Genomic DNA, 15553 nt, shown 5'->3' on the forward strand with positions numbered 1-15553 from the left:
ATCAAGAATGTAGACCTTCGGTATATTCAAATATGCGACTCTGCTGTGTAGTACTGCAAATTCTTAAAAATTACTGACAATAGCGTACAATCATGGCTTGGGAAAAGAAGCCACTTGTGTTGTAGCATGCCATGTTTTTGGAGGAGATTTTCTCCAAGCGGTTGCGTTTTGCCAATACTGGTATATTACTTTAAACTAATAAATATGCTTACTGCTTGTGTTTTCTTTTAATTTGTCACTATCGAGCAAGATTAAAAATAGCAGATAATGAATTATTAGCTTAAAAGTAGAGCAGAATACGTGTTTTAGAATCACCGGAATTTGTGTGCAAAGTCGCTCAGGCATCGGATGTGCAGTGCATTATGGGAATATATATTGCTATATGCAGTAGAGAGAATTGAGGTTCACTAAAACATGAACAATTATCATATACCTAATACTTCCTGATAATAAAATTTATTGAAGGGTATCATGCATTTAAAAAAATACTATGAAAATATTCCATTAAAAATGTAATATTATGGAAATATTCCATTAAAAATGTACATAATATAACGGTGAGGCATGTTATTGTCACCAACTCTTTTAAGGAAGAAAAATAAAGAAGGTTGAGTTCTGGGAAGAGGTGAAAAATAATTTGTGAGCGTTATCATTCTTATTATGCAAGTGTGGAAGAACATCAGATAAGACATGTTCCCTGAAAAGCATGGCTCTTCAAATGCCTTCATATTCTAAATATGTCGTGTAACATTGTAAAAATCCAGGGTAGGATTTTTACACCCGTGTTCGTGTAGTCCCATATACATCTTTCTGTGTACAGTGTTTGTAACTTTAACAAGACTTGGCCAAATTTCTTATCATTTTGATGATTCCAGAACCTTGCAATACATGTACACACAAATTCTTATATGCTAGATGATCAACCTTTTCTGGTCAATTCCACACCGTTTCTTTCACAATGCAATCGCATGACCAGAACTCAACTTTAGCTTTAATATCGAGGTAAGTGACCATAATTGTATATCTTTTTGTCCAATACATTACGAACCATATCTAAAATTTTAGTATGTGTCAAAATGATTTTGAGGAACTTAAACTCTACAAGCTATGCTTTTTATTAAGTTCCTTTTTTCACATGTAATTTTGAAATTATCTAGTGTAAATGGAAAACAAACTTATGCTGTGTAGATGTCTTTTTTGTTCATGAATATCAATTTTGTTTTTAGTATAGCTCGAATCGGGCCAATCATCAAGTAATCCCAGAATACTTGGAAACTTCTAGCACACCAAAAGACCAAACATTAGGACATCTCCATCACAATGGCCCGAATTCACAAAGGAGGTTTGTCGACAAACCTTGGTTTTCGTACGTCATATGACGCGTTTTACGCGTGTTTTACAAACCTGGTTTGTAAAGAACAAAAGGAGGTTTGGCGAAACAAAAGGAGGTTTGAGCTCAAACCTTGGTCTGAGCTCAAACCTTGCTTTGTGAATTCGGGCCAAAGTGTTCTTATTTTTGTTTTAATGTAATTGTTGCCACATGTAAGGAGTTCCATATTCCTTGCAAAGAGATAGTGACAACAGCTGCTCATAATAAAACGGCCTAACTACACAATACATGACAAGATTACTAAAAAAACATCTAACTAAGTTTGGGTCTTCGTCAAGAGTGGGTATCGGGGAAGAGAGCAGACCGCGATACATTCGTCTGTGGGCCATACATCTTTTCTGCTCTCATCTCAAACGCCTTCACCATTTTCTTCACGACCTCATCAAAGAAGAGGTGGGATAGATGCGAATGGAGCACCGATCGGAACTCAAACGAGACCTGTGATAATGTACAAGAGGGAAATAAGAGCATAGGAAATTTACATTATAAACATGGTCTCGTTTCAAAAGTAGGTAATGTTTGCACTGCCCAGGACGCAGCCGAGGAAGCAGGTTTGAAACTGTGTCACGTCTTTTGGATGGTGAAGTTTAAAGGTCGGTCCCTAGACGTAAATAATCATATCTGATTGATACATGTCTGTAAAAACCCAATACACTGCCAACTATATTGCTATTAAATCATGTTTAGACATTGATCTATCAAACAATGTCTTATTCTTATTATATGAGCACAGGGCTTGTAGGGGAGGGTTGATTCAACTGGCATTAGCTTATGGGCAATGAGAAATAATGAAACTTGACAAATCATAAGCATTATAAGACCTTTATTATAAAAATAAAAGGGAATCCCTTAAAAGACAAGCCAATGACATACATATTGGAGAATTAACAAATTCATAGTCATTCAATCATACATATAGGAATTCATAAATCTGGCTTAAAAGAACATGGTATCAAAGGACATGCAAGACTATCACAGGTGATTCGCAGAAGGGACTTGCCCCCCCCCCCCCTCCCTCTCTTTCTTTTTTCAATGAGGATTATAAGCGTATCTTCATTATGAGGACGTTTGAATATAATTTCCAATTCAAGTGTAAAAAAAATAAGGGCAGGACGATGATAACAGTTTTCTAACTCCTTTCTGCCTTCAATCAATTTTCTTTTACATAATAATAACATTGGATCTTTCTATAGCGCACATATCCACCATGTAAGGTGCTCAAGGTGCTCCAATATTATAACAGCTCTGCTAGGCTACTGTATCAGCGCTCATAGCATTCAAGCAATTCCTTTCTACCGGTACAAATTTAAGACATGGATGGAGAGTGACAAATGTAGATTAATGTCTTGCCAAAGGACATTAGTGCCGCAACGGGACTTGAACCATGGACCCTGTGATCCTCAGTCCGACTATATAAACTATATAAACTAGAGTAGACCACAGCACCTCTACATATCACTCTTCATCTTTGATTTCTTCACCCCATCTCATTCTTATACAAATATATATATCCTCTCTTTGTCCTTTTGAGGGATACTTACCGAGAAGTCAACCATACACGTGTCTGGTTTTCCTTTCGGTCCTGGACCAAATCTCCACGTTGTTATCAGATGATTAAATAATCTTCCATCAGTACATACAGCCTTGATTGAGAGAAAATGCAAATATTTATATATTTATAAAACTGTATTTAAGCACGTCTCAAAATTAATCATCATCATCATCATCATCTATACGGGAGTGTAGGATATCCTGTAGGTTTCCCGGTCAGATCATTTGGTACATTAGTAAAAGTCTATATCAGTGCATGCGTGGATGTCAGACTATGCTATAACAAAGGGTTTGTCTAACCAAAAAGAATCCAAGCTGTGTTTAAATGAGTTGATGCTGGTAGCAGTTACTAGAGACTCTGGTAATGGTGGGTAGGATTTTATTGACAGAATAAAATCCTGCCCCATAGGCCATAAATGATAAAAAATAATAAAGACATTTATAATGTGTAACATATCCACCCAGAGGGTGCTCAAGGCACTTACAATGAACTACATATAAACTATACTAAGATACAAAATGACCTTGGACTTTTGCTGGTACATCGCACATTAAACATCAAAGTATACAAAGTGTCCTGCCTGTTATGTGTGCTAGCATATAATAAGGAGGAATCTGTCTTAATTCTAGCTGAAGAGCTCACGATGTATATTTTGATTAATTTCATTAATAATGATAATATTCAAGATTTGTAAGGCGCCAAATCTATTGAAACCAAATGCTCATGGCGCACATGTGCATTATAAATTTTGTTTTCAAAACCAGGAGTTAGATAGAAAATACCAAAATGGTAGAGAACAATTTATATGCCGAATCAAATAGATATGTCTCAAAGCCCCACTGCACTACGTATAGTTACTTGCGCCCTCTATATATAGCAAACAAGGCATAATCGGTGACCATTGGTCCCCCATGATCCACTTTTTCTGATGTTAATTGAGAGCTGATTTGATGAGATTACCGCCTGCTGGTGACCATGCAGGGAGGTCAAATCCCTCCTGGCCAAACTAGTGCAGATTAAACTTTTTAAACTAGATGGAATTTTGACTGCGCGCAGTCGAAAATGATGCCTCCGCCATAGAGCAATTTAAACAAGTTTGGAGTTTAAATCTCCAGTGGTTCTTGAGATATCATGATAACAATCTCAATGTATGGAATTTCATAAGTTGACCTCTGTGACCCTTGACCTTTGACCTACGTGCTCCAAAATCTAATCAGATTGTCTTCCTATGGTGAAACACACTATCATTAAGTTTGAAGTTTAAATCTCCAGTGGTTCTTGAGATATTATGATAACAATCTCAATGTATGGAATTTCATAAGTTGACCTCTGTGACCCTTGACCTTTGACCTACGTGCTCCAAAATCTAATCAGATCGTCCTCCTATGGTGATACATACTATCCTTAAGTTTGAAGTTTTTACATCTCCAGTGGTTCTTGAGATATCATGATAACAATCTCAATGTATGGAATTTCATAAGTTGACCTCTATGACCCTTGACCTTTGACCTACGTGCTCCAAAATGTAATCAGATTGTTTTCCTATAGTGATACACACTATCACTAAGTTTGAAGTTTAAATCTCCAGTGGTTCTTGAGATATCATGATAACAATCTCAATGTATGTAATTTCATAAGTTGACCTCTGTGACCCTTGACCTTTGACATACGTGCTCCAAAATCTAATCAGATCGTCTTCCTATGGTGATACATACTATCCTTAAGTTTGAAGTTTAAATCTCAAATGGTTCTTGAGATATCGCGCTAACAAACTCAATACAAGGAATTTCATAAGTTGATCTCTGTGACCTGTGACCTTTGACCTACGTACTCCAAAATCTAATCAGATCGTCTTCCTATGGTGATAAATACTATTCCCGAGTCTTAAGTTTAAATCTTAAATGGTTCTTGAGATATTGTGATAACGGTCAAACGGGACGGACGTACGGACGTACAGACGTACGGACGGACAACCCGAAAACATGATGCCTCCGGCACGACCGTCGGTGGCGGAGGCATAAAAAGCAGAAACACAAAGTTGCAAACCATCCAGAGACTCCTAATAAATTGCGTTACTGATTAGTTAATTATATTGTTACAAATCTTTATCCTCATGTTTTCTTATGTATAACTGATTTTCTTATAAAATTAAAGATATTGCGTATATATTCAATACTGAATGAACGCCATTAAACTATTACCTACAACAACAACAACTAGTGCAGAGTGGCTTTAAGATTTTCCAAAATAAGCTACTGATATCGCAGGGCAAACAGCATACGTACCCTGACTAGATGAGGTTTAGCGACAGTGACGGTTGACATGTATCTCTCTACCAAGGGCGGGAAGCCGATCTCTAGCTGTGCCCTGAAGTGGCCTGCCTTCCTGGCTACGATGGTAGACTTGGTGCACCAGGGGACAAAGTTCTTGTAGTCTTCGACATTTGCCACCACCTCATACATGTCTGACATAGAATATCTGTTTGGAGATATATAGGAGTGGTGAGAAAAACTGTTAGTGTTTGAGTAGCGAACTTCAGTTTTAAAACACATGCTCTGATAAAATTTGTTTCATGGTCAATTTAATACACTCAATTACTCATTTCTACCTTGAACCAAAAACTAAACGTAGGTACCTAATCCTAACCTACACGTTAATCTACAAAAGTTAAACAAATTCATTAGTTCACCTCCTTGTGCGATTGCATATAGTGAAAGAAACGTTGTGGAATCGATCAGAAAAGGTTGATCATCTAGCATATACCGGTAAGTATTGGTCAGTACTTCAAGGTTCTGGAATCATCAAAATGATAAGAAATTTGGCCCAGTCTTGGTTAAGTTACAAGCACTGACACAGAAATATGTATATGGGACTACACTAACATGTGGCATACAAATCTGTCATGATTTTTATGCTGTTAAAGATGAAGTTGAGTTCTGGTCATGCGATTGCATTGTGAAAGAAACGGTGTGAAATCGACCAGAAAAGGTTAATCATCTAGCATATAAGAATTTGTGTGTATTGCAAGGTTCTGGAATCATCAAAATGATAAGAAATTTGGCCAAGTCTTGGTAAAGTTACAAACACTGTACACAGAAAGATGTATATGGGACTACACGAACACGTGGCGTAAAAAACCTACCCCCGAGTTTTACGAGTTACATGACATATTTAAAATATAAAGGCATTTGAAGAGCCATGCTTTTCAGGGAATATGTCTTATCTGATGTTCTTCCACACTTGCATAATAAGAATGATAACGCTCACAAATTATTTTTCTCCTATTCCCAAAACTCAACATTCTCTTTAAGTGTCATATTTACAATATTAAGGCAATTGATGAGCCATGCTTTTCAGCCTTTTTTCAAGAAACATTTTTTATCTCATGTTCTTCCACACTTGCATAATAACAATAACGCTCACAAATTATTTGTCACCTCTTCCCAGAACTCAACCTTCTCTTTAAGAAGCCCTGTTCATATCCGTACATGTAGATACCACCTGTACTAAAGATTGTAGTAAAATATGTGGGGGTTTTTGCAGACAGGTGGCGGGCTGGCTGACGTGAACATGGCTACCCTATGTTCATAATGCAAAGATACTTACCCTATGATTTTTCTCTCTGAATATTCCTTCTTTTTACCTCCAAAGTTGAGTGGAGACTGAATGGAGATAAATGTTCTTGTTGGCACTTGCAAAGATGGTGTTCGACTAGGGCGATGAGAAGTTTGAATGTCCCACGCGGGGTTCCCAGCGAATGGACAGCAACATATATGCCTGAAAATTTGAAGGAAGAAAATCAAATTAGTAATTTACAAGTTTGAAGAGTGGAGTCTTGACTGTCACAGTCCTAGGTACAAGATAAATATTTTTCAATGTAACCTTGTTGTACTGATAAACTTATTCAGTCACAGATTTACTCACTTTCTGAATTGAAATATTCTATATTTTCAAATAAAAAGGGGCTAGACTAGATCTAGATCTAGACTTATATGGTGGTTTTGGAATCCACTCGTTCATCAACACGCACATGCTTGTGTGTACCGGTACTGTAGAGTCTATGGAGTGGGAAAAGGGAAAACGATGTAGACCTATGTGACAAAATGAAGCACTACTGGGCTGGGTGGAGTGAAAGGTGGTTTCCCCAATTCATTCAGGTTCAAGCACCACTCATTTTAACAGGATCACCTCTCAGCTCTCAGTTCCGTACAATGATGCCGATGATAATGCCAAGAAAGGTAATAGTTAGGGACTAGACCACATTCATACGTGTAGACCTAACTGCGTGATTTTGACTGAGACTGAGTGAAAGAACGAAACATGCAGTTTTCATCATCTTTAAATTAATATTAATATTGGATCATGTCAATATTCATACAAAATTGATTAAGAATATTGCCTAGAAATTCTTGACTTGCATATAGACTAGGCCTATGGTAACCTGAATGGGTGTGTGCAGACATGGGATTATCATTAAGAACAATGACAGTTGATGATCATCAGAACATGATCATCATGGCCACCTTTCTTTCTTGTGAAAAGAATGTTCTTGATCAAATTTTGGTAGGCCTAGATCTACACTTATGGTGGTGTGACCAAAGTTCGCGCGTGACCTAAGTTCGCTATCTCAAAAAATCAGTAAGATTACGAAAATCTGATATCACCAATGGAAAGAGGAACATAAAATTACCCAGAAGTGAAATTTTCTTTGGAATTGGGTACGAAATTGTGAAAATATTGACAAAAGATCGGCAAATTTTGCAATATTTTGCGTCCGTTCCGAAAAATGATCAACTTACCGATAAGGGTCTGAAAATCTTCAATTTGAGAGCAGATTTCCTCAAAATTGTAAGTAAAGAGTGGTACTAACTGATTGTATGATATCTTGCCTTGCAAATTATGATATTACCTTATTTTTATGGATCACACTTTTTGATAAATCAACTGTAAACCTTCATGCGTGAAGTTAGGTCTCGTTGTTTTTTATGACTTTTTTAGATGCAGCGCGCACGAACGATCGGACATCGAATTTTTAGATCGCGATATCTCCGAAATCCTTCGACGATAAAATTTTCTAGTTGAACTAATCTGTAGTTAAAAACTTCGCCGTCCCTTTGGTTATAATTGAAATCAATAAATTTGTGTAGAATATGAGAAATCGTAGTTCGAATATCACATTTTGTAATAGGCCTAAAGTTAGACTTCTATGTTCTAAAATGTCCGCGAACTTTGGTCACCTGCACCCCTTCATACATCATGACCATGATGACCCATCATACCGACACTCAAATGACAGCCGAATCTCCATTACTCTAATTATTGTGACTAGACTGCAATTTAAATAAATTTTACAGAAAACAAACCAAATTTGAGACAAACCTTGTTGACAATCTCTTCGTTTCTGCCATCCATATTCGGAGCGAAGTCTTCTGCGACTGTGATAATAATATTCTGGAAACAGTTCTTAATGCCATTTTCTGGTGCACTCTATAAGCGAAAATATCAATGATCTATGGTCGGTGGAAAGAATGTTTTGAAGCAAAATCAAATGCATCGACGATCAATCAGAGCAAATTTACTACATCTCAAAAAGTTACAGTGAAGCCATCCACTGCACTAGCTAGCTGTGGAGTGTAAGTGTAGCTACGCAATATCTATGAGCGAGTCGCGCCGGTACATGCAGGGCATGCATAATTCCGTAGCTGCCGGTGGGTCAGGGTCGCGTCGATCGCGACCGCTAGCGCTTGGCTCGATTGCCGATTAATGTCAAACTAATGATTTACATAAGTTTAATGATTTTAAAGTTTTTATAAGCAACAAGAAAAATATTAAGTATAAATTTAAATTATGTTTAAATAAAAATGCTTAAAATATTTTATATCATTAAATTAAAAACACAGAAATGACTAGGAATAAGTTTGGTTGTCATTATTCAAGCGTTAAATTGGTAAATGATGTAAGTGCACGCAAACTAGGTCACGTAAGAAAGGTCACACTTTTCACAAGGAGGTTTTTGAAAGGTCACCGGCTTGTGTTGTCATCGTAGCGCTTTGTTGCGTCACGTACTGTTCCAACATCGGGGAGGAATGATATAAGAGGCTTGCGCTTGAACGAATTTCAAAAAGATTCGAGTCTTTGAAGTTTGAGGCTACTGTAATATGACAAATATAAACCAAAGAGGCATCCTGCAGCTTTCTGTCATGAGCGCGTACAAGGTGCAGGAAAGGGTTGATCGATGATTTTTTTTTTTTTTTCCCTTGGGGGGGGGGGGGGGGGTGGGTATACAACCTCGGTCCGAGAAGTAACCTATATTCGAGCAGCTGTCATAATATTTAGCAAGTGAAATATTTTTTGTGATTTTCTTTGTTGTCGAAATAACATGATGCACTATGAAAAATAAAATTGCCCTGCAGATATAAAACATCATTTTTACCGCGGAAATTTTACCTCGATCTGACATATTCATTATGACAATTCCCTGAACATCTTAGTGTGTTTAACTCGTTTGTAAATCATTCCAAGTCAGAAGTGAACTTACCTTCACCCAGTTTATATTTTGAATAAAGTTTGTGTGTTCATTCTTATTTCTAAATTATTTGTTTTATATTATCAATTATTGAATGATAAATTGCCGCAGTCCCTATTCAGTATTGCTGGCTCATATAGAGTAAAAAATATGAGACTAGATAAAGAGAAAGTAAGAAGTCGAGTACATGTGCCTAAAGTAAGGAGTTGAGTGTACCCAAAGTAAGGACTATAAGCAGGGTAAATGCTCAATGTCAGAGGCACATGCTTTTGGAATGACCTACCCTTATTATGTGCGGGAGAAAGCGGCAGTGTCTTGCTTTCGTATAGAGTTCTAATATCACAAATGCTAATACATGTATAAAATAATCATGAACTTTGAACCGAGGTTCTTGCCTTTTTTATAAACATTATGTTATGTAATCTTTTTATATATATATATATATATATATTTAGAGTAAAATACCAAAACTTTGTATTTAATCACAGAACATATATTTTAGCCTGTATATAATGTAGAATAGCCTGTAGCTTAAGTATATGTATTCAATAGTTATTCATATTTATTCATTACATTCTCATTTGTGATACTTAGTTTTGTGTTAGTGGTACCAGACACGACAAGCATTTGATGCTATTTTCTGGTCCCATTTTCCCTTTCAATATGTTAAACATTTACATTTAATTGTTTTATTGATGTACTTTTTGTTTGGATAATAAACTTCAAACTTCAAACATTGGCTGAAATGAGTATTAAATAATGCTGTTCTTAAAGTGATTTTTTTTGTACTGGGCAAGTCTTGTTCTGGAACGTATTGATTTATTGTATCTGTAAACTGGCTGATTGCTTGATTACTATTGTTATTGTGTAAGAACTTTATAGCGAAATCAAGAAAGATGTTGAGGTGAAATATGAAAGGAGAAACACATAGCAAGTGTGATTAGCAAGAGTGATTAGATTAGCAAGTGTGATTAGCAAGAGTGATTAGATTAGCAAGTGTGCGCTTGTAAAAATGATGCACTGGCTGGATTGCTCCCCAGGGAGTGGAGAATGTGCATATTGTGTGCGGGTAAGCCTGAATCCGATGACCGGGGTAACAATATGATTGCAGGGCCCTCAGGGAGAACAGTATGAAAACTAATAATGGCTACCCTGGGTAAAGAAGACATGTTATTATTATTATTATAGCATGATGTTGACTTCACATGGTCAAATGTTTAAAAATATGTCTCTGTCATTTCCATCATTATCGAATATTTTCAAAGCTATATGATGACAGATAAACAATATTTCAATTGATCGGTGTTGTTTATTTGAGGGCCCTCTTCCACGCATCCTAAACTTAATTTTAATCTTTTGATCTTTTCAATTATTATACATGCAGTTTGGACTCGTGTAAATCTTATTTCAAAGAACAGGAGAATTACGCAAAAGAATAAGAATTATTCTACATAAACTATGCGGGTAAAATGTTCAAAGTTGCTGAGGTTTTCATCAGGGTAAAATCATTTTTAAAGGGAGTGAGAGGGGATTAAGAAAAAGGAGTGCAGTGATTGCCACCACGGGCACCATTAGCTAATCTTGAGCTCTGGTATGGGCAGGCGCAGATCCAAGATTTCCTAATGGGGGGAGGCCAAAATTTAAAATCAATTTGAAATTTAGTGTGCTGAAATGTGAAAATCGTGCCGGCCGATATTTCGCTAAGTCGTGAGAATGTGGCTAATAATTCTGGATTGTTTATCCTGCAGTAGATTGATTGATTGAACCACTAAAATAAAAACTTGCTGTAAATCAAATCGTCTTCTCTCATTCTCACATAGTGACCTGTGTTCATCAATCATCATGGTGTCGGGCCTTGTATTACCTTGATTTCCTTATCTTTTCCATGCTCATTAAGTACAGCATCTATACATTTCCTACCAAAATCGTTGGCACATTTATTTATAATCTTGAAATTCAGTGTAAGTTTTGTTGGAATCTATGAGAATTTATTTTCTATCATTTCCAGAAGCTTATCTTAAAAGAAAGAAAGAATACAATCTATGAACAAAATAGGATTTTCCGGTCTGCCCCCCCCCCCCTCAAAAAAAGAAGAAGATAAAGTTAAGAAAAGAAAGAAAAACACGAGTGAATCAACAAGCTACATCAGGATCAGGAATTATTGGATAAGGGAACGAGCGTCACAAAATTGAAAGAGTGAAATATGAAGTCTCTATTCAAAACACAAGTGAAATAAAGCAATATAAGCATAGGTAGGTCTCTGTCATCTGATGTGTCCTTAGTTTACATCATTCTTTACAAAACAATTGCCCCTTTTTTATACAAAATGCCCTTTCTAAAAGAAAAGCAAAAATGGTAAGGTGCCCCTCCTGAGCTAAAAGATTGCCCTTAGTTTCTTCATACAAATTTATAATTCATTAAGTTATAAATCATTGAGTCCATATCCCTTTCTTTCAAAGTCAAGATATCCCTTACAAACAAGGGGTTATTATGCTTAACTCTTTGTTTACAAAGCTGCAGCAGATACATGATTTTTCAGAGGGGGTGGGGGAGGCGAAGCCAACGTGTGAGCGAGTCCAGTGACGCTCTCGAGTATTAGCAATTATGAACCTTCAAGACAGCTGTGTGAGCGGTATAAGCACACATCCTCATCTTACTACTATTTAAGGGTTGTCTTGGGAACCACTTCTATATTTACGGATGGAGTCCAGGGGTCCGTTGTATAGGGCTCATGTGGGTGCAGGGGCAGTGCCTTTCCCGGGGGGTGGGGATCTTCAGTTCTTGAGTTTTTTTAAACAATTTAGAACCTTCAAAATGGCCGTCACGAACGATATAAATTGTAATCTTCTTGAAATTCACAAAGCAAGCCGCTGTCATTTTAGAAATATCTCTTCTCTCTAAAAGACGATTTCATAGATTTTTTGTTCCCCTTTTGTTTCGTACTGACATTCATCTCTTTTTCCTCTTTCCATCAATCTTTTTCTCTTTCGCCATTTTTCCTTCCTCAACAAAAAGAGAAGGAAGGGCGCGGGCGATCTGCCCCTCCCAATCTGCCATTAATATATACTTATGTATGCGGAACAGCTCGCGGTGGTGTTTCCATCCCATCCAATATGTTAACGAACCCCTTTTGTCATTTCTATTCTTTCTCTTTCGCTCTCTTTCCGACTTTTACCTTCTTTTCTTTCTTTTTCCCCTTTCTCTTCCGTCTCTCTCCCCCTCCCCCCTTTCTTAAGTGACAGCCAAAATGTGTGTGTGGGGGGGGGGGGGGGGGGGCGCAGCTGTTAAGGTCCCCACCTGAATCTGTCACTACAAAATATACCACTTCTGCTCCTCATAATATAGTGCCCCTTTTGAGGTGAAATGGCCATTTGTTTGTCAAAGTCAACCTTACTTTAGGCCCTTCCCCTTCATAATTGACCTCAAAGAGAACGCAATACTGATGAGCTACCATGGGTAAACAAGACATTTTATAATTATTACTACTAATAATTATTATCATTATTTAAAATCATTATGATTATTATCATCAGTATCATCTTCATCATCAACATCATCATCATCATTTTTGTCATATATTTTGCGGCCATTTCATATATTTCATATATTTTATCCCTGACATAAACCCATATACCCTTTAGCAATATTCTATCTACAATGCCTCTCTCGACCAAGGTGCATAGGTGTGTAGCTGTTAGGATATGCATGCAGTGGAAGCAGAACACTACTAATTAGTTATTACAGAAGGAAAAAACACCTGGATATTAAAAATATATATTAATTATATTAAATGTGTTGGTATTCGGGTGAATTCCTAACATTAAAAGATAAGTACATGAGCTCACCATTAACTTGATGAATGACTCCTCATTCGAACTGCAAGAATAGTAGCAAATGTGGGAATCCAACAGAATAACTCATCTGGAGCCCGGAGGCATGATGTCCATATAATTATAAGGAATTAAATATACGGTATACACACAAATTTCCTTCCATAAGTGTCAAAACGCTTAATGGAAATGAAGCGACCCCATCAGCGAGGCCCTGACGAAACGCATCAAAACAAAAATGTGTTTGAAAATTAAAACTCCTCCTCGGATAGCCCAAACGATGAATGTTTTTACAACGCGAGATGATATCCGATGGATTAAATCTATACGAGTCACAGTTGTATGTGACTAGCAGAAAAACCTTGCAAATGGAATGAATCTAGAAAAATGTGTCATGTGCTTTTTTCCAGACCGTCTCTTGATTGGCCAGGTGTTGCCATGATACAAAAACATCTACTAGGGTACGGTAGTGAAGGTATTTCAACAACAGGTGAGCTTGCCTGATTTATATTCTATTGAGTCACAATGTTGAATAGGCTGCATGACCAGCAGTGAAGAAAAGAAACGATTTCAAAAGGAATTGCTGGTCTCTTGATTATGAAAGGCAATTGATGGTTGTGTATAGCACAATCAGCTGACAATTGTAAACAAACTGATTTAATGAAAAGTGTTTTTAGAATTGACGATAAAATTTCGCTACACATGTATCCCATTATGACAGAAAAGGACCAAGTCCTCTCTATATACTGTATACTTGAATATACAAATTGTTTGAAAAATAAGATTTTTTTTCGAAGAAACTTAGTTTTATGCATACGCTTTTGCCCCGCCCCCCCCCCCCCACTCGGTGTTATTTAGGGCACGCATATGCATGTTCCCTCCTTTTGAAAACACCCCCCTAAGTTCGGTGTGTAAAGTCGATACGGGCCGGATTTTTGTGTACTACGAGCCATTTTTGGTAACACGCATGGTATCCCTCCATTCACGGAGTGGGGGGGGGGGGGGTGGGGCTTTTGCTTTAAACTTGCTCAACAAAGCAGTTTTGATAATCACCACATTGTACCCACCTAGAACCGGGTTGGCCAAACTGTATGCTGATAACTCTGCATATATCCTTGATAGGCTATTTTTCTGGGTAGGATGTATGTACAGATGCACATTTATCCAAGGGGGGGGGGGGGGAGGGGCATTTCACAAAGATCCTAAGTTGAACTCATCTTTAAGTTGGACTTAACAATTATGGAATTAAGTGGTTAGCAGCTTTATAAATAGATTCTAAAAGTTATTTGAAAAGGCATAAAATGTTGATTCAAATCAATCATATTTTCTATTATCAAGGAAATTTCATGTTCATGATGTGGAATTTATGAAAAGTCCAAAATAATTTTTGCTTTTGAATTTATTTTATTTTGAGGCTACAAATGGCTCTCCATAATTTGTAAGTCCAACTTAAAGTCAAGTCTGACTTAGGTTCTTTGTGAAACACCGCCAGGTACTGAAGTACTGATATGAATGACAAAAGAATAGGCGATCTTTCAAATATATTCCAAAATACTGTTTTATTTGATGTTGCCATCAATGTTGCGAAAACAAATTGATTACATAAAATATTATGACATCACAAATAAGACTAATGTTTAATTACATTGAATCACAATAAATTGTCTAACGGTTAGTAATTTGGGATATTTATCCAAACTGACAACAAAATGTTCAACAAATTACAAAATCATCTCTTTTAAAGGTATTACAAAGTTTTAGGACATTTTGAAAAATGGGTGGATAGTGAATCTTTACAATTTTGATATATTTGGATGCCCCTGTGGATGTATTAAAAGCACTAGAAATTTTAACCCTTAAAACACTTCTGCTTTCGAGAAAAATTGAATATTAAGATTTACCGGTGCTCCTGGTAAATTTTGATGAATTTTAAATAGCTCCTACGGCCGTACAATGGTAGCTGCGACCATGAAAATCTCAGAATATGTAGTTGTGGTATATAATTTCCGAATGGGAATAGCTTATCGGTTGATTTCAGTCAAGAAACATTGTTTTATAGCTTAATTCATATATTGACCTTGAGAGGGAGCTATACAACATAAAGTGGTTATTATTTACAATTTCATAACTTTAGAGTCGATTTCGACCGCGACAATGATCAGTGAATATTGTAGGATTGCATGTGCTTCCAATATGTTCATTTGAACCAAATTCACGACCCCATACCAAAAATTTGTATTACCTTTAACTCAGAA

General features: G+C 36.7%; 1 protein-coding gene across 1 annotated transcript; it reads right to left on the reverse strand.

Annotated features, from left to right (window-relative positions):
- Positions 1–1505: 1505 nt before the first annotated feature.
- LOC586556 (coenzyme Q-binding protein COQ10 homolog B, mitochondrial) lies at positions 1506–8646 on the reverse strand. Its single transcript, XM_003726279.3, has 5 exons — positions 8322–8646; positions 6549–6719; positions 5228–5420; positions 2932–3033; positions 1506–1828 (listed from the first exon to the last, which is right to left on the reverse strand). The coding sequence occupies exons 1-5, from the start codon at positions 8414–8416 to the stop codon at positions 1664–1666; spliced, it is 726 nt and encodes a 241-aa protein (XP_003726327.2). The 5' UTR covers positions 8417–8646; the 3' UTR covers positions 1506–1663.
- Between the last annotated feature and the right edge of the window lie 6907 nt (positions 8647–15553).

Source organism: Strongylocentrotus purpuratus, unplaced genomic scaffold, assembly GCF_000002235.5.
Source record: "Strongylocentrotus purpuratus isolate Spur 01 unplaced genomic scaffold, Spur_5.0 spur5_scaffold_19, whole genome shotgun sequence".
Lineage (NCBI taxonomy): Eukaryota > Metazoa > Echinodermata > Echinoidea > Camarodonta > Strongylocentrotidae > Strongylocentrotus > Strongylocentrotus purpuratus.

Bases quoted from the DNA above. Each gene is read 5' to 3' on its own strand.
- LOC586556 (XM_003726279.3), bottom strand. From the start codon at position 8,416: ATGGCATTAAGAACTGTTTCCAGAATATTATTATCACAGTCGCAGAAG. The intron at 6,720-8,321 runs GTTTGTCTCAAA...TCAAATTTTCAG, and splicing joins ACGAAGAGATTGTCAACAAG to GCATATATGTTGCTGTCCAT. The intron at 5,421-6,548 runs GTAAGTATCTTT...ATCTCCAAACAG, and splicing joins TCAGAGAGAAAAATCATAGG to ATATTCTATGTCAGACATGT.